At 35.8% G+C, this 24,573-nt stretch overlaps 1 protein-coding gene and 1 long non-coding RNA gene across 2 annotated transcripts; both read right to left on the bottom strand.

Moving 5' to 3' along the window:
• Nucleotides 1-15,695: 15,695 nt before the first annotated feature.
• LOC113346062 (uncharacterized mitochondrial protein AtMg00810-like) lies at nucleotides 15,696-16,058 on the bottom strand. Its single transcript, XM_026589660.1, has one exon. It carries the CDS (start codon nucleotides 16,056-16,058, stop codon nucleotides 15,696-15,698), a length of 363 nt encoding a protein of 120 aa, XP_026445445.1.
• A 5,855-nt stretch (nucleotides 16,059-21,913) lies between these two features.
• Nucleotides 21,914-22,710, bottom strand: LOC113346061. Its single transcript, XR_003358381.1, has 3 exons — nucleotides 22,584-22,710; nucleotides 22,297-22,444; nucleotides 21,914-22,020 (listed from the first exon to the last, which is right to left on the bottom strand). It is a non-coding gene; the product is annotated as an uncharacterized LOC113346061 (long non-coding RNA).
• Between the last annotated feature and the right edge of the window lie 1,863 nt (nucleotides 22,711-24,573).

Raw genomic sequence — 24,573 nt, forward strand, 5'->3', positions numbered from 1 at the left:
TTACTCCGCGTCACCCGATTTAATTGTCCACGTGTTAGACCCAACGAGACTACACGTGAGAGACGTGTTGAGATTATTAGTCCCACATTATTGGATAATTTAAGATCCTGCGGTTTATAATCCATTAAACCTCTCTACTCATTGCCAATTGATTTTGAGTTGGATGTCCGTACTTTAACTTTTTTATAAAACTAATATTCAAGTTACAGACTAAAATGTCCGCATCTAGTTTAATTAAGAATCTCACTAGCTCTACCATATCAAGTAACTATAATGGACAAAGATGAACGAACCAAACTATTATGACATAAATAAAGTTGAATAACAGACATGGGTACACGTACTTCGAAATGCAAGTCTGCAACATAATATGACATGGACATAATTTGGAAATAGCTCGTGTTCCAGTAGAGGTAGGAGTGATCGTCATTTTCATGTAAATAGTAAAAAGGAAAGCGACAAAGGATTAAGGCTCAAAATTCAAATAACGGTAATAATCAATGGTTATGGAATCAGTCTCGTCCATTTACAAAACAATAATAAATAAACAAATGAAGATTAGTCAAAACCAAAGCTTAAAAAGAAAAACCAACTAAATAGGAAAAATAATCAAGCTAGCAGAAGCAAGAGAAGAAAAAGACTAATTCCCCTATGACAGATTTACATTTTTGTCAGAAAAAACTCGACGGTTCAATCATGTCTTATTCAGAATCAGCAGCAACTTCCATTGCGAATCACTATAATTTTTTGTATTTAATTTTCTTTAATTATTATTACTCTGATTAAGTTTTTAATTATCTAAAAAATTTCGCTTACTCGTATGATTCGTAATAATTGTTTTGGGTAGTTTTCAAGCTACTGATATTTTATAAGCGAAAGAATTTAGGTCTTACAATATCCACTTGAGTCGAATTTTTATTTCATCATTGATAAATTTCCCAACGCATGAGATTGGGTTCAAAATTACCCCGGGTAGTTTTGAAAGTTAATTAAATAAATTAATTATTGAATATACAACGGTTAGAAGTAGTGGAATCCGAAATCCTAGACCTATCTCTCTTTGGTCCACAAAATTAGTTTTCCTAAGTATTTTCTTTTATTAGTCTTAAAACCATATCTTCACAAGTTCGAGAATCGAATACTTTTCTTACCACTGTAAAAACTGCACCACGTCACCTTGGTCATTAGTCGTTTTCGATCTTCCCTATGTATTTAGAGTATCTTTACACCTTTGAACTGAAAAACTAACAATGACTTGCGTAATGTTAGAAAAGAACGATTAGCTATGCCAATTGTTTATCTCTTATGACTTCCATTTGCAGGTTCTTACTAATGTTTTTTTGTTTATTTTGAACCTTTAATAATTTGTTTCATTTCTTTGTTTATATATCTAGAAGGAGATTGTGGTGGATATAGTAATTACCAGGAAGGATTAAGAACTTGATCTCCAAAAAAATTTGACTTCCATAATTTATAACCACAAGTAAGTTTTTCATTATGACAAGCAAAGAAAACTGAGTAAATATTAGATTGATTTTATTTTTCTGGTCCGCAGCAAATTTTAGATTTTATATGGCATAGAAACCATAAATATGGCCTGCAAATCAGGATAAACAAACAGATAATAACAATAGTTTTAGATGAAACAACTATTGAAAATATCGATAATGAGGGTGCAGCTGTCACCAAAATCCACTTTTGTTTGGGTTAGCAACCTTCACATAATCTGCAGAGTTATAATGGCATTTAGGTTGTAACATAATCTGCAAAGTTAGTATGGCACGTGACAATGTAACTGCTTTTCAATGAATCTTATCCAAAAAATTATCTTTACAGACTCATCTTCAATAACACAGTTTGTCATATTAATTATAACCTTGCGACCTTTATCACAAATTTGACTTACTGAAAGAAGATTGACTTTCATTCCTTTGACATGATCAACATCATGAATTTCAGGTATACCTGATAGTTATAGTTCCTTTCTTGCTGATAAGACAACTACTTCCATCTCCAAAAATAACAGATCCTCCTTTGTATTCTTCAATTTTTATAAATCATGAAAGATCACTTGTCATATGCCTACTAAATCCATTATCCAAAAACCACTGGAATATTGGAGAGGTGGTTAAGGATAATTTTGGTTGCGATCATCCTTTATCCTAGGTTCACATCGCACGTTCTTATTATATAAATGGGTTTTAAGAATATACTTTGAGCATATAAACTAGTACAACTTGAAATATCGAATCCTATAATTATCTATTAATATTATGAAAAAATATGTTGTTGCCTTGCCCGCTTTGTAAGATACAAAGGAGTAGGTTCATAAATGTTGCAATTTTTTTTCTTTCTAGTGTTTGTAAACCATGACTAGGTCAATTATTTGATTAGTAAATAATACATGTAAAGTCAATAAAACATAGTTTCAATAATTCTATACTCATTATAATTTGATAGGCCATGCTTAGAAGACTTTTATGAGTTATATTTCCTAGGAAGTGCAAGCTCTATTATTGCAATCTATACTAATAATACCAATTGAAAAGAGAGATGGATGCAATTTTGGAACTCGAATTATAAATGGTAATAGAACCCGTAAACAATAATTACTAACTTAGGATTGTATTTATTTATTTTTATTTTTATTTTATATTTCTCATTATGAAAATCCCGAAATTATCTTTGGGTGGTTGATCAGTATTTGTGCTTTTCTTTGTTGTAGATGTTCCGATCCTACAGAAATTCAAGACTACGTACAAAAGCTACCAACTATTCAAGTATAATTTTACCATGCACCAAGCATATGCCGTAGTGAATCTTAATTTCAACTTATGCCAATTTATCTGCTAGTGAATCTCAAAAACAAAACAAAAAAACAACGTGGCAAAAAGGGTCCTTATTGAGATTGGTACCATATGAGCATGTCCTTACATATTGTCTGCCTACCGTGAAAATTTTGTATGAGTTTTTGCAACTTTAATTATCAAGATTTCGCAAACATTGTATTCAATGTCTTTCGGATAAATAATATATATATATATTCATAATTAAATAAAAGTTCGTACCAAACTTATTCTCAAATCTAATACATATGACAATAACAATAATATTGATATTTCTGGTTTTTAATTTGTCAAACTTAAGTATTTGTTTTTCAACTTAATTAAAAGTTAGTCAGTTGCCAAACTAACTTTCCAACTTCTCAAAAATAATTTCTAGTAACGCGTTTTAATATCATAAACAAAGTAAAAATATTTTATTCGCAAAAATTTGTTTTTCTTTGAAGTCGTTTTGAATATTTTTACTCATATTAACATTTACTTTTTGACTTTAAAAGCAAGAAAGCTAATTTTGCTTCTGGAATCCAAACAAGCCATAAATTTCATATAAGAAAGTATGTGGTAATCTTGATTGTGCTTTATTGAGCAAAGATGATTCATTGAAGCCATATTGCCACAATATTGTTTCATTCTCTCCTTCATACATTAACGACGACCTCCAGGAAGTCTAAGGTTGGTGAGATTTTATCTTAGTGTTTCTTTCCGGCGATTAAATTCATAAAATCTCTTTCAAATTTGTCTGCTAATTTTCATCTTTTAACTCACATCTTCATAAATTGTGTTTATCCATCTTTGGAATCATAATATTCAACAAATTTTTGATAACTACCAATTCAACTTAATAATAAGACTGAACAAAATCTCTGAATTTCTTTACATTCTCGCTACAAAATGAATTCCACTATTGACCTTGGTGAGCTTCCTAGGGTAAAACTGCTCTGGATATAAGTAATAGATCCTGATAGCCGTCAATCTATAAGAAAAAAAATAGTAAAAAGATGCCATGAATTTGAGACAAAGCCTTATGCAACTCAATCAAATATAATTCACCTGGCTTCATAATATGGTAGTGTTTGTCTTCTGAAAGACATGAATGGAGATACTCCTTTTCACCGTGCTGCGCGGACATGGCTAGTTAGTGGTATTAACATCATGCTTTGAACTTGTTTGAAATGCGCTGGAATGGTGTCACAAAAAAATGTGAGGCGGCTTGTCATTATGCTTTGACATACAACAACATTAAAGCTTTCAAAATATTGTTAGAATGGTGCATCACCAAAGAAGAATTTTTAAACAACGATGTTCGATATTGTAAAGGAGCTAATATTCATTATAGGACCTTGTTTAGATTGAGACTCTAAGACTCCCCTTGATTATGCGGTCATGACAGGGGAAAGGGAATATACAAGTTGTTCAATTATTACCCAATTGAATGAATTGGGACAAACTAATAAACCTAGTTTTTACATAAATAATAAAAGAGTAGAAATCTTATGAATACTTTGAACATTTCTAAACAAATATTTTTTTATCATATTTTTATTTATATATGTTTCTTACATAAGTGTGTTGAAATTAACCGTTTATCTTTACCAACTGAGACTCTATAGTAACCTTTCATATAAGAATATTTTTATGTGGACTTGTTGTTATTCCTATATAGAGGTTTTATCGTATTGGTTTCTGATTCATTTTTGAGTAGCGTTTGTCTTCTGAAAGACAAGAATTGAGATACTCCTTTTCACCGTGCTGCGCGGACATGGCTAGTTAGTGGTATTAACATCATGCTTTTAACTTGATTCGAATGCGATGGAATGGTGTAACAAAAAAAAAATGACTCGTCATTATTCTTTGACATACAACAACATTAAATCTTTCAAAATATTGTTGGAATGGTACATCACCAAAGAAGAATTTTTAAACAACAATGTTCAATATTGAGAGTGTGGAGACTTGATACTTATGGTTGATGGCTATGTCAAAATATTCAAGGAGTTATAAGGTCAACACTAAGGTATGTTTCCAATAATAAATCGAGAATTGACATAAATCAGGAATAATCCAAACTCAACTAAATATTCTTAAGGATTTACAAGAAGAATTAGAGAAGTAGTATGAAATCAGAAATGATTATTACCGTCAATTATCCAAAGACAATTTTTTTCAAGGAATCCGATCAAAGTACTGAATATTTTCATGGTCAGCTTCCAACTGGAAAATGATTAATATGATTCACTCTCTTCGGGAACCATCTGGCCTTTGGCTCTCGGAAAAAGACCATATAATTTATTCCCTTATTATTAATCATTTCTTCCTCGCTGGTTCTTCCCAATTTTCCGACATGGTTCTCGAACTCAAGTGAGTTTCGGTTTCAGGAATTTCAAAATCTTATTAGTTTCGCAACCACACATCTCATAAAGACATATCATTAAGAACCCAGTTCAATGCAGGCCTTTCTATCGAAGTAGGTTAGCCAATAGAAAATAAATTAGAAGTTTCGGCCTTTATCCCAGACGTGCCTTTGATCCTTGAGCAAGCGACCTTCACGAACTCACTTAATATGTTCGCAATGAAATTACATGGTGGTGTTGCTCTATATACAAAAATATACAAACAAAATAACATAAAAAATAAAATGGTACAAATTCCAGAAGCAAAGAAACAAGTAATCATATCGTAAAAAAGAAAGAGATGCTTATACCCTTATAATTAGTTATAAGTGGCAAATACAGGTTGCGAGGGATGCAAAATTCCATAGCCAATATTACTAATCGACTAACCAATAGGATATGAATTTCATATCTTAAAAGAATAAAAATGGAGAAATAAACTAAACTAACAAAATAATTCAGCGAGAAGGGAGAATAGGTAACCAGGGTTTGGAGATTCCACAATTTTATCTCTTAAAGAAAAAATTGAAATCATAAATATTAATTAATTATGTCTATTCCAGGTATTCAATGGTAACACCTATCAAATGTATAGCTTTCTAAAATATTACTTGTACCCATAAACATAACTCATCAAACAATTGTCCCAATCATGATTATCAAACAAGAAACAAATAATTAAAGTGAAGCTGATTAAAAGAATTAAAATTGGGTTTTTGCTTTCCAGAAAGTTGGTGAAGCAACAAAATATATTCTACGCAAAATCGATAGACAAACCTCAACAGAATGTATCTTTAATCTATAAAAACATAATACCAAATATCTTCAATTTAATCATTGTTTATGATTTCCATCTTAAAACCTTAATTATAAAATCTAGCAAATCATGGTTATGGATTCTTTAAAACCCATAAATAAATTACAACAAAAGAAAAACTAAACCAATAATCAAATACGCGTCACTGAAATCTAATCGGTCCCCTTCGTCCTCCCATTCGGCTAAATTAACGTTTCACGACGGCTCTTCTTTTTTTCTCTATCGTCTGAACCCCACCATCGAAGGTACTCTTGGACCTTTTCACACATTCCAGTAGCTGCGAGTAAGATGTAACTAAATTTGTGTCCGTCCTAGGCAGCTATTTTTTTCTTTTTGATTTGGTGTGGGCGGGGCTTTGCCCTGCCCCATGGTGGTGTATTTTTTATTTGGTGTGAAATATGTGGTTTTTATTTATTTTATTTATTTTTCTTTATGTATTAATTTGGAAAAAATGGTCATACTATGGTAAACCACGACTTCCGAATTGAATTTGGACTTCAATGAAATTCCAAACATGGAAAGCTAAGTTTTTCTTTTAAATTTGTAATTTTTAAGCCAATCATAAGTTATCAAATATCCTCACCAGAATGCTCGTTTCACAAAACTAAAAAAACTTGTTTCGACCGATAGATAATAAGGTTTTCCCACCATTCAACGTGGAGCTTTATTTATCAAGACCTTTTAGTCTTTAGATACATGTTCGACTTTGACTTCAAATAGGTGTCTTTAAACAAACTCGTAAAGTATAACTATTGTACCGTCCGTTTTCGTGATCCACCACCCCACCATATATTCGTCAACTAGCGGCCACTTCACACTTCTCACTAGATGCCATTCTAACTCCTTAAATTAAAGTGCACTGTGCCATGAAGTAATATCTTGATAGACAAAAATTGATTCGAAACAAATAAATTAAATTTTATAAATATAAGTACGTTATAAAAATACAGTGATTCCAACTTGTATGTAAAAAATAAAAAGAGACTACAAGCTAAAGTTACGCAATCTTCTATGTTTACGTATTCATTGACCTATTTGGGTATAATGAATATCCATCAATTCTTGGTTGATGTTGTTACAAAAATATCATTTTTTTTCTTCATGTTTTATCAATTAACACTAGTGAATTCCTATTTGCCACTTCCAAAAGTCAAAGTCAATCGGACTAAAATCTTTACATTTTTCCTTTTTTTTTTTTCATCGGCATATCAATACCAGTAAGAATCCAAGGCTGTTAATGGGGTACCATTTTTTTAGGGGTGTACCAACCCAAAGGAAAATACTCTTTTGTCCTATATACATCTTGGTACAGCCCCAAACAAATCGGTACCCCATTAACGGTCTTGAACTAAAGGGGGTGGCAAATAGGAAAGATATAAGTGGTAAATAGGGAAAAACATAAACAAAGCCAAACTCATTTCAAATTCGTGAAATAAAATTTGGGAGGACCGATCCCCTACCCCGCAAACTTGATGGACTAATTATAAATAGGGCTGCATATGGTTCGATCGTTTCGGTTTTTGGTTAAAACCTCTGACCTAACCGTGTATAGCACGGTTCTTACATTTGAAACCGTAGCCGAAGTTTTTAGTCTTCGGATCGGGTTTTAACCGAACCGACGTTATTCGGTTATTTTACGATTCGATTCGGCTTTAACCATAAATAAAATATCATAAATTTTCTGACAGAGTCTTAAATTCTTAATATACTGACACAGGAAGATCAAAAAAACAGACTTGAAGTTCAAAAACAAGGAGTCTAAAGCCTAGTTAGCAATTCGAGATATGAGAAACATTCGGAACGGCACATGTACGGGTATTATTCGTTTTAATGGATTGCAAATTCAGTCCTCTATTCGGTCAACCTATTATGATTCGGGGATAATACGGAACGACAAAAGTAAGTGTATAATTCGTTTTCGAAATCTTAATTCGGTAATATATAAAGAGTAGGGAAAGTCTTTCTTACAAATGATTTCAAGGTTTAAATATATTTTTTTTGTTATATCTGTAGCTTAATCAACAAAAACCATCTAGCTCAGTGGTTGCTTGTCTAGATTGTAATGTTGTTTTCGCTGGTTCGAATCCAACAAGTCGCATTTTTGAAAAAATCAATAGAAAGTGACTTTAGCAGTGGGCTTTTTTGAGTGGAGGCTTAATAGATGGGCCCATTAGAAAATGGGATGTCTAAAGATGGCGTGCCTAAGTCGCGTATTCTGGTATGGAAAGCCAAATTCGCGGACAATACGGCTTCTCCACAAAATTCACGAACTGGGGTCGTGGTTTCAGTTGGACGCCCGAATAAGTCGTTCCCGTGCGATACGCGAATGATTCGGTACTAACTAAGGTCTAAAGAATGACAAGAAGAAAAGACTGCAGTCCATCAGATATGATGCCAAGAAAAAAAGAACTCAAAACAAATGAAATGTTGAAAAGCAATATAAATTTTAAGTCAAAAAGGAAGAGATGAGATTTCATTATCATCTTCGATGATGGAATTATCATCTGGTCCATAGTCACATATGAAATCAAGATCAATAGGTTTCTGTAATCAGCTTTGTGTATAGAAGTGCCTCAATTGTCCTGGCAGATAAGAAGTTTCTCCATGGAGTAAGAATGCGTTTCCCCGTGCTGAATGCAGATTCAGAAGCAACTGAGGATACTGGTATTGCCAAAATATCTTTCTCCATGAATGATAGTACCCTATACTTGGTACTGTTAGCCTGCCACCAAGCCAGAATATCAAAATCCTTGGTAGATATTTCACAATCATCCATCAAATACCTTTCAAGTTCTGATTTTGGATAAGTACAATGGACATTCATTCTTCGTTTTTTCTTCCTCGACTCGAGCATATCCTTAATGTTTTCTTCTTGCACACAAAATACCATGTCATCTACACCTGCAACAGTTGTTGACCCAATACCTTCCTTTACATTAGCATTTGAATACATGATGTTGTACTCTTCATAAAGCTTTCCCATATCTTGTTTCACAACTCAAAATAGTTTTAACCCTGAATTCATCTTGCTCATACAAACATTCAAGATCAAACTTCGAACAAGACTCTTTTGCTCGAGGATCAAACAACTTAGGAAAAAAAAGAATAGAGTTCATGTCTTCGTACTCCCCTCAATATGTGTTGTACTTCCGAAACATGAGTTATGCCATCCTAGAAATATGATGATCTCCTTTAGTTGCTCTAAGACGAACCAACTATTCATGTATCAAAGCTAACTTCCATAAGAATTCATGTGTAGTAACCGGTATTGAAGTTGAAAACTTAACTGTAGAATCCAAGAAGATCTTTAAACATTTCACAAGACACCTAACATATGACCAGTCTGCAACATATGAATCATGATGACGAGGCTTGTTCTTTTTCTTCTTCTTTTTAGTTACATCAACTTCATATTTAGATTCACTAGATGAAGAACTATCAAAATAATCTTCACTATTAATTATAACACCATCATCAGTATTAGGTAAAGCCTCTTCGGAATTTTCTTTGAAAATATATATACTTATCTTGAAAGCTCTTATCTTATCTTTCGAACCTCTTAATGACCCTTTCATATGGAATTGCAGCTTCTAGCATTAGATATGTGCTATTCCATCGGGTTTTCACATCTAGAAAACCATTTTCTTACAATCAATCTTTTCAAGAAAAGCACGTTCTTTAAATTTGGCAAACCTAGAGGGAGAATCGGTAACATACTTTATTACTGATCTGATCCTTCTAATTGACTTGTGATTCAATAGCACTGCATCCTTAACAACAAGCGCAAGAACATGCGCATCACACCTCACCTGTTAAGAATGAAACAAGGAAATATCATAAGTTACTAAACCAGATGCGACATTATTTTCTGAAAGAAATACCATAACAACAAAGAAACAAAAAGGAAGACTAAACGACTGTAATTTATGTTCTCCTTGTTCAGTCAGGTATCAACAAGTAATCTATATTCTACATGCATGACATCATACAGAACAAAGTCCAATAGTAGAAAAGAGTAGAAATTGCAACATCTAAGAGAAAAACAATGCCTTTTAAATTCTCAGTTGTAAACTCAATATGAGGTCACATGATTGTTTGACTACAGAGACAACAATTATAAACAAATATAAACCCAATTTCTGGTTTAATTCTATTAAAGATAAATAATGATATGATTAACAAAACATATAAGCAAATCCTTAATCAGAAATCAAACACATATATGAGTATTTAAGAGACATAAATTTGTGGTTAATTATCAAGAAAAGCAACCACATAAATATTTGAATTATACATAAATAAAAGCAATCAACCTGCATGTATTAAGATCTAACAGTTGCTCATGTCCAATTCATGACACTTGTTTGGAGAAATTCAATTGCTACACTATTTGCACTGACATTGTCCAAAGTCACACCGAAAACATCTTCCATCCCCCAATCCAGCAAACATTTCTCTAGCATTTTGCCAATTTCCATTCCACTGTGATCCTTGATTTGGAAAAACACAATATGATCCGTTTTTGAAGCTTCCATTACACATATCCTTGTCAAAACCAACAACAACCAGTTGTGATGATTGTCCTGGCTTTGGTGGTGGAAACATTAAACTCTGTTGTCCCTTCAACTTCATGTTAGGATTGTCAGTACATATGGCTAAATGTGACCTCATGTTAGAGGTCCCATTTCCTCGAGAATGGGCTTGCATTTTCTTCTTGCAATGCTTACATTGTGCTTCTCTTTCACTGAGCCTTACAAAATCATTTCATACTTTAGATCTAACTTTCCCCTTCTTCTTTGGTTCACTTTCAGGTGCAGGGTCCTGTGTAGCCTGCGGTGTTGCTTGTGTAGGGTCAACTTCAGGTGTTACAGAAGGTGTCACTTCAGTAGACCCAGCTGCAGGGGATTAAGAGGCTGGAGATGCACCTGACATCTTGCTCGATAACGAAGCTGAACTTGATCCAACCATTACCAATTACAACCCCTTCAAAATATAAACAAGTTAGTTGAATTGGAAATTTCTGAAATGGCTAGAAAGTTCTTAATACAAGCACACATATCTATGTAATAAACATCATTTCCAAAATTTTAGCCATCTAACTCAATTTAGATTAAAATTAAACAGAGAGTCTTATCAAATCACCATTATCATCAAACTCAAATAAACTAAAACTCAAATAAGCAAGAACCTATACTATGAAACAAACCTATACTATATGAAGCAAGCTCAGATCTAACCCTATAAATCTCAATAAAAAACACAACACAAATAGCCTCAAACACATTTTCAAACAAATGGGTTTTCCAATAACAAAAGCAAATAAAAATCTCTGAACAAAAAGAAGAAACACTAGTTACCTGTTTGAAATAACCCACAACTTTACTTAATGAAGAACTCCATCTCCTGGTCCTCAGGGTCTTCTGCATGGAAACCAAAAAACATAAAAAATAATAATAACCCTAACATAAGAAAAATAAACAGAAAAATAAGATTGACAACAAAAATCGATTGATAAACAGAAATCAAACCATCTCGAAGTAGTGAAACCAGAAGAAGCCATACCAGAAGAATAATTAAAAAAACCCGAGAAATTGATAAAAAAAAAATCAATCAAAACTCAAAAGAATAAACAAGAAGGAAAAATAGAAGAGAAGAAAATTTACTAGATAGAGGTGGTGGTGCTCTTAATGGAGGTGGAGGAGAGGTGGTACATATGCTACTAGTGGTGGAGCCGACTGAGTGAAGAGCCGACTGAGTGAAGAGTGAAGACTGTGTCGGAGAGGAAGTGAAGAAGAAGAGAAGAGTGCTTGAAAATTAGGTTTTCGATATATAGTGTAGGTTCAATCTTTTAGATGGCTAGGATCGATCAGGATAAAAATAAATCAACGGTCTGAATTAATCGGTTTACTGGTGCGGTTTCGGTCAGTTTAAATGGTGAAACCGTTGACCGAGACGAAGATCTAACGGTTATCAAAGTTTAAACCGTGTCGACCGTTGGATTAACGGTTCGGCTTGGTTACGACTCGGTTTTGGTTTCAATGCGGTCATCGGTTACGGTGCGGTTCCTGTGCATGCCTAATTATAGACCATCAACATCTAACCATTTTCACTGAAATAATCACCCATATCAAACCCCGTGGTGGAAGGGCGTGGACCACCCACCTCTATCGGTCCATCCATCCCCAGCGCTGTCGAAAAAGATAATAGGCACCCGGAAAACGGGAAGGGCGTGGACCTGCCAAAGGAAAAATCCCATCTCAGAAAAACATCTAGAACTCGAATGATTGAAAAGACAGTACGACCCTTCTAGAGCTGCACATGGGTCGGACGGTCGGATGTTAGCTAATACCAACTACCAACTCAACTATAGCGGGTTTTATTTTCATAACCAACCCCGCACCCACAAGCATCTGACGGGTTTTTTGACCCGCCCGCTACGAGTCAGTCAGTTTCGGGTTTAAGCCCGCTTCAGGTTGTAGTTCAATATTTTCTGCAAGTTTTTCACCTATAATTCAATGATCATTCACACACACATGTTTTAAAGTTTAAACATACTTCTTACTTAAGTTATCTAGCTATGTTGATTGCCACAAGTACTTGCAGATCTTTCATCGGAAATTTGTCCAGATGCAAATAACCACTCTACCATAATGATTGGACGAAATTATTATGGTATTAAAACATAGCCTTTCAAAATTTGGAGCCTTAGAAGTAAGAACAACAACTTGGTGTCTTGGAGAAAATAAGAGAACATAGACAGTGGTACATTTAAAAAGTGACTAGATTATCATTTCTCATTTGACTAATTTATTACTCAATAATTAACCGCCCAATTGGATTTCAAAAAGAAAAAGATACTGATACTATATGTTCAGCAGAATCAGCACAATAGAGTCGTCGAAATCAATCAGACAATCTTAGACACTAGTGCCCAGCATACAAATTGCTCGTGGCGTATTTCTGTGACCCAAGTTCTTTCCCATAAACTAAATTCAAAAATAAAAAAGTGGAAAAACCCTTTCAAAAATTGTAAGTCATATACTAACAAAACCAGTGTTCGAGTTTAAGAGGTGGTATATCTGTACTGAATTGTTGTTGTTGGACTGTGGGTGAACAAGTAGACAAGTAGTTATCGTAGGTGAAGAAGAACTGAGGAGGCCGAACAGAGAGGAAGAGACTAGAAAGTGGAGAGAATGAGGGTTATCTTATCTACTAGTATCACTAGGGTTTCAATAACGGACGGTTATGATTGATTAGTTTTATCAATGGTGTACATTTAGCGGGTTTTTTCGGGCAAGATCGGACGAGTTTTAGCTAATACCAACTACCAACCCAATTATAACAGGTTTTTTATTTATAACCAATTACCAATCCGCTGCGTGCGGGTTTGGGTAAGTTGGGCTTGTCTTGTGCAGCTCCATATCCTTCGGACGTTTCCTCAAAGTTACTGAGAATGGAGAGGTAATTCCACTCCCACTGTCCCACATTTGAAAGGTACTACCAGTGTCTCGCAGATCCGCACTTAGAAACCAAAGTCCCCTTTCTCCCAAAATCTCATCTCAACAATGGCGGAAACATCAACTCACACTCTTCTTCCTATCAAACCCACGCAATCTTCAATTTCCAACAAAGGGTTAAAACTTGATTTTAGAAAGTATGAGTTACCAAAATGTAGGGGTTTTGGAATTCAGCAGAAATTTATTGTTTCTGCAACTAAAGATAATAACAATGCGGTTTCGACCACTGAATCTTCACCTTCTCGGGAGAGGTCCAGGTAAAATCAATTTCATTTTTGTAATTCTTATTGATGAAGATTACTCCATTATGCTTGAATTCTTCTGGGTATCATTTTTCTTTTTGACCTAGTTTTAGGTTGATGCTTCTGTTTGGGTTTATAGGATATTAAATTACCAAAAAATTGGGGAAAAAAGGGGGAGTAATCTTGGGTGGATTTGAGAGTGATGTTCTCAGAGTTTCCATTGGAGAATGAAAGATACAGTGATTATGTTACGAAAGTCTAATTACTGAAAGCTGAAAACTGTAGAACTGTAAATAGTCTTAATACTATTTGACACTTTGTTTCGTACTAAAGTATATTCGTACCAGCACTAATTTCTACTATGTTTTAGCTAAGACTGAGATTTCATTACAAATGCAGGACGTCATACAGTTTCTGTACCTGTTGGTGATTAAAATGGAATGAGAAACGGAATTGTTGGAGTATTTGCTAGAAGGGGTTATAATATTCAGTCGCTTGCTTTCGGTTTGAGTCGGGACGAAGCACTCTCCACAATAGTTGTTTCTGGAACTGACAGAGTGTTACATCATGTGGTAGAGCGGCTTCACAAGCTTGTGAATGTCTTGAAGGTACTAATCTCATCCCTGAACTTTTAGTTACAAATTTCTATGAGATAGTTATACGCAAGTGACATTTGCATATAAATAAAATAATTAAAAAACACGTGAGGAGAAAGAAAGAGTGAGGTGGTGCGATTCTTTTTGTTTTTTTTTGGTTGTTTTGGGTTTTTCTCTTTTTCTGCCGTCTTCCTCTATGGAATGACGACGGTGTTGGAAATGATTTTGGAATTAATGGGCTAAATGGGTATTGAATGATTTGAAAATGGGCTCACAACACTCAATGAAAAAACTGAATTTTTATTTCACTCTCAAAACTATAGTTGTACATACAACTTCTTACATAGACTCACTTTGATTCTCACCTTGCCACTAATTTTGGTTTTCACTCAATTACATCTTCCCCATGATGTCTATTGCGCTATTTATAGGATCTCTTAACCAACTCTTCACTATTCTAGTTTGGTCTAGAATATTCATGACTTATTCACTTTACAACTAACTAGAATATTCTAGAGAACTTGGGCTCTAATAGCCATGAAGTCTCTAGATGGGCTAGAGTATTATGGACTAATATACAATAGACTAGTTGGGCCTAGATAATTCTAGACACTTCTAAACTAAAATCAAGTTTACATTCTTAACAGCCGCCCTTAAACTTGATTTGAACCAACTCCAAGAATTTCTCGTAATTTGACGAAGACCTCGTGCTTTAGAGGTTTTGTGAATATTGCCGCAACTTGGTCTTGAGACTTTGTATATTTCAGTTGTACCTTATTCTCCGATATGCACTCTCGAATAAAATGGTACCGTGTGTCGATGTGCTTGCTGCGGTCGTGGAACACTGGATTCTTTGCTAAAGCTATTGCTGACTTGTTGTCCACAAATATTGTAGTCGGTTCTTCCTGCTCCATTTTAAGTTCTTCATTAAACTCCTTAGCCATATCGCGTGACAAACACACGATGCTGCTGCTGCGACGTACTCAGCTTCAAGTGGAAAGTGTGACGATCGGTTGCTTCTTCGAACTCCAAGTGAAGCCTGTATCTCCGAGGAAAAATACAAAACCAGTAGTACTTTTCCTTTCATCTAATCTCCGGCCCAATCACTATCATATCCAACGAGTTTGTACTTGTCTGATGACGAGTAAAATAAACCGAAATCAAGCGTACCTTTTAAGTAGCGCAGAATTCTCTTGGCAGTCTTCATATGGGTAACCGTAGGTGCTTCCATGTAGCGACTGATTAGTCCTACTCCGTAGAGAATATCTGGCCTTGTACAAGTTAAGTATCTCAACTTCCAACAAGGCTCTTGTAAAGAGTCGGATTGACCTTCTCGCCTTCATCGATCTTTGATAGCTTGATTCCGCATTCCACGGGAGTAATTGCCGGATTACACTCCTCCATTTTAAATCTCTTAAGGATTTCCTTCGCATATCCTTCTTGAGATATAAATATTCCATTTTCTTGTTGTTTTACTTCAAGCCCGAGATAGTATGACATAAGACCAATGTCCGTCATCTCAAATTCTCTCGTCATCGTTTTCTTGAACTCCTCGAACATTGTAGGATTATTGCCGGTAAAGATCAAATCATCAATATAGGCAGACGAGCAACATATCTCCTTTTCATCACCTTCACATAAGAGCATGTTCATGCGGGCATTTCTTAAAATTATTTTCTTGGAAGTACTTGTCGATTCTGCTATACCATGCTTGGTGCGCTTGTTTTAGGCCGTATAAAGCCTTTTTCAACTTCAGGACTTTTCTTGTCCTTACTTCGTACCCGGCGGCTGCTCGACATATACCGTCTCTTCAAGATGCCCATTTAGAAAGGCACTTGACGTCCATTTGATGGACTTTCCATTTTGGGCAGCTAGAGAATAATTAATCTTATAGTTTCAAGACGAGCAACAGGAGCAAATACCTCATCATAGTCGATCCCTCTTTGGTTATACCTTTTACTACCAATCTTGCCTTGTATCTTTCAACCTCCCCTTTAGCGTTTTTCTTGGCTTTGTACACCCATTTACTCCAATTGCTCTTTGTCCTTTCGGAAGTGTTACAAGCTCCCAGGTGCTATTTTCTCAATAGCCTTAATTTCTTCATCATCGCCTTTCTCCATTTTCACTTTCGGCTTCGTCAAAAGTTATTGGTTCACTATCTGCAAAGAGACAAAAAGAGATATATTGTCTCCGTAGATATCATTTAAACTCCTCGTCCGTAAGGGCCTTCGCTTGAGCTTTCATCTGCTGATGATGGATCATTCTGGTGCAACGCTGAGGGAGGAGGTGGTGTAGTAGCTGGAGATTCTGGTAGGTGGTTTTTTCTTCTTCTTCTACGATAGGGAGAAAATTGTAATCCTTTTCTTGAACACCGAATCCCAGATGCCTTCTTCATCGAACTCCACATCTGCTTGTGATGACCTTTCTATTGATTGGATCGTACAACTTGTATCCCTTGGATCGAGAGTCATAACCGATAAATATGTACTTGGCTCCTGTCATCCAGCTTCGTTCTAGCTGACTCGGCACATGAGCATATGCGATACTCCGAATACTCGTAATGTGAGACGCCGGGTTTCACTCCGCTCCATGCTTCTAAAGGAGTCATGTTCCACACGCTTTTTGTGGGACAACGGTTTATCAGGTAAACCGCAATCAACTGCTTCTGCCCAAAACTCCCTGGGCACTTCTTTGTCTTCAACATACTCCGGCCATATTGAGAATTGTCCTGTTTCTCCTTTCGGCAACTCCATTTTGTTGAGGTGTATATGGAACCGTAAGAGGCCGACGGATTCCATTGTCTTCACAGTAAGACTCGAACTCCTTCGAGGTAAATTCACACCTCCTATGTCTGATCTCATAGCCACAATTTCGAAGCCGCTTTCTTTCTCCACAAGGATTTAAATTTCTTGAAATTGGAGAAAACCTCCGATTTTTGTTTCAAGAAATAAACCCATGTTTTTCGACTAAAATCGTCGACAAATATGAGGAAATAGTTATTTCCACCATACGAGCTTGGCTTTATTGGTCCACAAACGTCGTGTGAACTAACTCCAGTGGCTTTGTGGCTCTCGTCAGTGTTTCCTTAGGAAAACTTTTTCTGAAATGTTTTCCAAGTAAACATCCTTCGCACAATTGATCCGGGTGGTCTATTCTTGGCAAACCTCTAACCATATTTTGTTTGGACAGTAACTTTAATCCTCCAAAATTTAGATGTCCATATCTAAGATGCCAGAGCCATGACGAGTCTTTCACACAAGCAGTCAGACATCTCGCGACGTCATTTTGAATGTTCAGATAGAACATCCTATTTCCCGTCATTGGCACTTTGGCAATTAGTTTTCCTCTCCTATCTCTTATGAAAAGACTAAGGTTTTCCATGTTCATCCTATAGCCCTTTTCTAAGAGTTGTCCCAAACTTAATATATTCATTTTTACGTTAGGGACATAATAAACATTAGAAATAAATTGATGGCTTCCATTTTTTAATCGAATCAAAATTTTCCAAGACCACTCACCGGAGTTTTCGCTCCATTTCCAACGTCACATTGCCGGAAACTGATTCATCAAGCTCCACGAATTTCTCCTTCGTGCCGCACATATGGTTGCTTGCTCCCGTATCAAGCACCCATGTACAGTTTTCATCATAGTCACCTCCTTTGCATGCCACCAACAAGGTCTGGTCTTCTTGATTTTCTTTACTAGCGTAGTTTGCTCTCTCCTCGACATTATTTGAAGAAGATCGACAGTCCGAAGCATAATGACCAAGCTTATGACAGTTATAGCATTCGACTTGAGATTTGTCATACCTTGGCCTATTTTGTTGCGCCATGAATTATTTCCTCTACCACGACCTCTTGTGGAGCTTGACCTCTGGCCCTCTGATCATCGTTATTTTGCTTGCCTCTTTCTCTTCCGCCGTAGTAGCCGCGTCCTCTTCCTCTAGCATTACTACTAGAGCTCTCTCCTTTGTCTTTTAAAGTAAGCTTAGCTTGTAGAACTTGTTCTACCGCTCCCTCTTTATTTCTCTTTCTCATTCTTTCTTCATGGGCTTGAAGAGATCCCATGAGCTCATCCACGGTCATGGATTCAACGTCTTTGGACTCCTCGATTGCAACGACGATATAGTCGAATTTAGGAACAAGTGACCGTAGTATTTTTTCGATCACACGACTATCACCCATGACCTCGCCATTTCTTCTTAGTTGATTAACAACAACTAAAACTCTTGAAAAATAATCCGATATTAATTCAAACTCTTTCATGGAGAGAGATTCGAACTCACCTCTTAGAGTTTGCAACCGCAACTTCTTTACTTTCTCCACGCCTTTGAATAAATTTTGCAAAATCTCCCATGCTTGCTTTGCATTAATAGCTCTCGATATCTTCTCGAACGACGATTCATCCATTCCTTGATAGATGAGGTAGAGAGCCTTCTTGTCTCTTTTTCTTGAAATGCGTAGCGCATCTTTTTCATTTTGCGGAAGCGCCGCTTCATCATCCGGTTCAACATAACCTTTCTCTACAATATCCCATGCATCTTGCGAGCCTAATAACGCCTTCATTTGAATACTCCAATTTTCATAGTTATCTTTGGTGAGTTTAGGTACATGAAACGGAAACATTTCACTAGCCATTAGAATCTTATGGCTCTGATACCACTTTGTTGGAAATGATTTTGGAGTTAATGGGCTAAATGGGTATTGAATGATTTGAAAATGGGCTCACAACACTCAATGAAAAAACTGAATTTTTATTTCACTCTCAAAACTATAGTTGTACATACAACTTCTTACATAAACTCACTTTGATTCTCACCTTGCCACTAATTTTGGTTTTCACTCAATTACGTCTTCCCCATGATGTCTATTGCGCTATTTATAGGATCTCTTAACCAACTCTTCACTACTCTAGTTTGGTCAAGAATATTCATGACTCATTCACTTTACAACTAACTAAAATATTCTAGAGAACTTGGGCTCTAATATCCATGAAGTCTCTAGATGGGCTACAATATTATGGACTAATATACAATAGACTAGTTGGGCCTAGATAATTCTAGACACTTCTAAACTAAAATCAAGTTTAAATTCTTAACAGACGGTTCCTCTCATTCAACCACCTCTGTCTATTTCCTCCCACCAGGCAGAGGGTTCTTCTACGGGGTTATTCATGTTCTTGATAGTTCTTCTGGTCAGTTGTTGAATCAAAGATCTAGGTCTGGGTTTGATCATACCCGTCCCCTAGGTTTGGATCTATTGTTTGGTCTGAATTTTTCTCTGGTGCTAAGCTTCAATCTCAACAGGAGAAGAAGATGTTCAAACAACCTATGATTATTAATGGTAAGAAAGTTGTTTCTTCTTCTTATGCTGATTATGTTGTTGGGTTTTTGTTGGTAAACGTCCTGCACTTATGTGGGTTAAGAATGTTATCTCTCGTATCTGGAAATTAAAAGGTGAATTTACTATGACTATTCATGGATAGTCTTCCTTTGTATTTGATTTTGAATTTGAAGAAGATATGATTATTGTATTATAACACGGATCTTTCCATATTTCTAGTCAGCTTTTTATTATTAGACCATGGCATAAGGATCTTGAGAAGGAGCTGGAGGATCTCAAGACTAGTCCAGTTTGGATTAACTTGAGAAAATTCCCACTCTATATGTGGAATGAAACTGGTATGGGTAATATTGCAAGATGTGTAGGTACTCCTATTATGTTAGATAAGCAGACTTTGAACAAATCTAGAATGAATTATGCTAGAGTCTGTGTTGAGGTGGATGCCAATTGTGATTTTCCTAGTTCAATTCCATTTTATATGGATGGTGAATTTGCTTTTGAGGTCTCTATGGAATACCCATGGAAACCTCCCATGTGTACATTTTGTCAGACATTTAATCACTCAACTCTTAAGTGTAAGAAATTGTCTGCTCAAGCTGCTAAAACTAAGCATGATAAAGGAGAATGGGTGGTTAAGGTATCTAAGAGAAATAGGAATAATGTCGAAAATAGACAAATAGAAGAGGGTGTAGTGTTTCTCATAATGAAGAGAACATTCCTAGATCTATGGATGGGGTTGAACAGTATGTTAATCTTCTAGAGAATAGAACTGAGGTACCAATAGAGAAGCCTCCTGCTGGCAGAGTTATTCAGACAACTAATATGTTTGAAGTACTGGGTGAAAAAGACTTAAATATTATGCATAATACATCAATTTAGGGCAAGGATTTAAATTCTACTAATTCAAGTCTTTTTAATGTTGATGGTGGAGGGGTTAGATCTCATTTTCACAAAGCTGGAGGGTCTGATTTGGCTAAGAAGGATTTTTCTTCTAAGGGACCTGACCTGAAGAAGTATGGTAGAGGTAAGAAACCAAATCTTACCCAAATTCATAATGTTTAAAATAGCAGTTTGGAATATTAGGGGGTTAAACGACCCTCTAAAACAAGTGGAAGTTAGTTCTCTTATTAGAAGTAGTGAGATTTCAATAATTGGCTTGGTTTAAACCCATGTCCAAAGTATTAATGCTTGTAGAACTAGAAATAAAATTATGCCTAAATGGCATTTTATAGATAATTACATAATGATGAATCTGGTAGAATATGGATTGGATGGAACCCTGATTCTGTAAGGGTGCCCTTAATCCATGCTTCTTCTCAAGTTATTTTTGTGGAGGTGGTTACTATTGGAAATATTTGTTTCGTGATTGCCTTTGTCTATGGCTATAACGATGTGACTCTCCGAAGATCTTTATGGAATGATATTACTGTTTTTTCTCAAACTAATTCTAAACCTTGGATGGTCCTTGGAGATTTTAATTCTTATTGAAGCCAACTGATGAGATTGGTGGAGATGAGGTTAGACCTTCCCATTTTCAAGATTTTAGTCTATGTGTCAAGATGCTCAGCTTATGGATTTGCCTTTCTCTAGTTGTTTTTACACTTGGTTCAACAAGCAGGGGATACTAGAATTCACTAGTGGAAAACAGATGTTCCGCGACCGTCAGGACAAGTCATATATACGAGTTATACGACCATTTCCAACAGTCTCTGTTGGGGTCTCTGATAAAGCGCCGCTGTTTTGTACGACCCTTAGCCGTGGGTCTCAAATAACGACGTATTTTAAGGGTTACGAGCTACAGACCCTTAGCCGTGAGTCTCAGATTTAAATTATAATATAAAAAAAATATAAATTCAGACTTGCTGAAATGCCTGAATAGCTAAAATCTGAAATAATCTGACTGGAACTCAAAGTTAAGTCAAATGAAACTCAAAAAAAGTCAAGTCAAAGTCAAGTAAAATGGAACTCAAATGAAATCCAAATTTAAACTCAAACTTGAGAATTCCACATTCATTCACTTTATCCATTTGGTTTAAAATTACACAAAAAAGATGAAATTTTGGCTCAATACAAAACATGTCCAAGCTAGGTAGCTAATAAGTTCTAACAACAAGATGCTAAACTAATAGATAATAATCTAAAAACAACATGTTAAACAACAAAACGATAAGCTCCTCCGATGACGATGAACTTAGCCAATACTTCATAAATGATATCAAGTAGAGCATCCATGTGTTGTGTCCCTGGTTCACATACGACAAAGAACGTCGTTCCTGCAACATACACCAACCACCAATACCATAAATGTAATGTTCAAGGTATAAGGATCATGTAAACAACAGTTGGCTCATTAGTCAAAATTAATATCTGTAGCTGACAGGGAAATCGAAGGCAGATACAAAGAAATGGGTTGAATCCTTTGGAAACTCATGTGTTTTTGTTTTTTGTAAGTAACGACATCACAGGGGAACAGATAGATCATTCTAAGGCAACAGATAAAACTCAAAATCAAATCACAAAAGGAGGTTCAAGTTTTGTTGTCAACTCACATGTGTGGGCAGGGGCAGCTACATTCCAATCTACCAGAAAGTAACACCAGCTACATTCCAATCTACCAGCTACATACATGCCGTCAAGATGTTCTTTGTAAATTCCATCATAAAGATGACAAATCTCCATAATCAGGTACAGTTTACCCTGCAAAAAACCACAAGTAGTGGATTAGGCCAAAAGACGACAAATCTCCATAACTGAGTGCATGTTTTCTCATAAGTGCATATTGAAGACTAAAGACAATAGGCTCTGAATTGAATACTGAGATTTAAGGTAGACTTACTCCACCATCAAAAGCAACAGGCTTGCCAAAACGACTCAATTCCGCCTCTAGTTCAGCAATACTTTTATTAATTATCGACTGGAGGCCTGGGATGCGAGACTTGATTACAGTTCCCAAGTGCTGCAAAATCGACCATTATGCATCAGTTTGAGTATGAAATAAACCAAAGCTCATAGATAACCAAGTATAATTTTAGGAACAGCCAGACAACACGAGTTTTCGCATTGCCAATCTTTATAAATTGCAACCTAGGTCACATATAACAAACCCCTGATATTAAAAATGTACGTTAAGATGAGGATGGTCTAAATCTAGACAACGAGATTTACAAGTTAAATAGAGTATACACAATCAAAAGAGACACTCTGACATTTTAAATAAATTTGGGAGACAATCCATTTAACATGAAGAATTCCTAGCTTATCATCAGTACCCAATGGAATTTATTTTGTATTTGAAATAAAAACCATCCATCCCAAGCCGTAACAGCCATCATATTCTATGGAGACATTCACAGTATTCCGCATTTTAAAGAAAAACAAGGAACCAATCCACAAGCTACGATACTCCTACCCTATACCACTTGAATATCATTGCAGTAGTTTGCCAAAATAGGACTAATCAATCTACCATATAGAAATTTAAAAGATAATCCTAGCTACCAGTTTGGACTAGCTAACACGAGGACACCCCCAACAGCTGCAGAACCAAACTCTATACAGGTGGTCCCCCAACATACTACTAATCCACTCAGGTTCTTTCCACATTTTGGAGTTTATTAGATGGAATCCCATGATTCACACCATATATACATCAACAAGGTTTACAAAATCTATACCCTGCAAAGTCACTTGCAATCCATAAATATCTGACAAAGCTCAGTAATATCAACAGACCCCAACAGAACCAAAGTGACCAATCACAGTTTGGAACAAGGTGGCCAACAAAAAACCCACCATTAACACTATGAATACTAGAACAAGGTGGAACATGTGTTTCGTAATTATTTACCTTTGTCGTGAGAACAGTTTGGACCATGCATATGCATTATAAAGTTGATAGTTCGAAACCCGGAACATCTCCGTCAGCTTGCCATAATAAATGACCATCACTTATGGCTTGGGAGTTTTCTTTACCATACACATCAAACCATGAATGTCTTACACAAAACGAAAAGATTCCTGCACAAGATCAGATAACAAAATTCAGATAGAGAACCGAGGTAGTTTTTTCCACGCAAATACTTGGACTATGGAACTAATTATTCTCCACATACCTGCCAAAGTTCAATCTCAATTAGTCAGGTATGTCTTTCTGGTCCTTGTATTTGTTAAGATTTGCAAGATGGTTTCTGATTATGTCGCAAAGCCTACAGAATTCAGTTGTTCTCTTGTGCTTCTTACAAAACTGGAAGACTCGGTGTGCAGTCATCATTACAATAGAGAGAAATATTACACTCAAACTCATCAAGATGAAAAATCAAAAATGCCTAAGAGATAAAAAGCGGTTGAAAGGAGGTAAACCTAATTAAAATATCAGATGGCTTACCGCGTAGAATGCTTCTAGTTTAGTGTTGTTACGGAGAATTTCGAGAACCATTCTGTAGGCCTCTAACCATAGAGTAACAAGCTCGCGGTCAGATATATCCTTTCCCTTCTCTCCACCAATATATCAGCATCAAGTCTTAGGCCTCTTATCCGCTTCCAAGTCATCAATGTCTAGAGCTTCTTCTAAAGCCTCTGCTGGGTCTTTGCATTCTCAACTTTCTCAGTTGAAAGATGCAAAAATGGTTTGATCACCTCTTCCAGAGAACCAACATTAACTTGTTGGCATACAATCTGGTACTGAATCAGTCCGTTCTTTGCAAACCGACCTCTCCTCATATCATACTTGTCTACAAGAAAATTAATTTGAAAGATTAACAAAGTAACACAAAAACCTAGTCAACTTGGATTAAAAATCATCATTCTAAGTCATATTGGAACTAAGA

This window comes from Papaver somniferum, unplaced genomic scaffold (genome assembly GCF_003573695.1).
Source record: "Papaver somniferum cultivar HN1 unplaced genomic scaffold, ASM357369v1 unplaced-scaffold_91, whole genome shotgun sequence".
Classification (NCBI taxonomy): Eukaryota; Viridiplantae; Streptophyta; class Magnoliopsida; order Ranunculales; family Papaveraceae; genus Papaver; species Papaver somniferum.

What these genes read in the sequence shown, in the direction of transcription:
- LOC113346062 (XM_026589660.1), bottom strand. Translation starts at nt 16,058, where the DNA reads ATGAACATGCTCTTATGTGAAGGTGATGAAAAGGAGATATGTTGCTCG.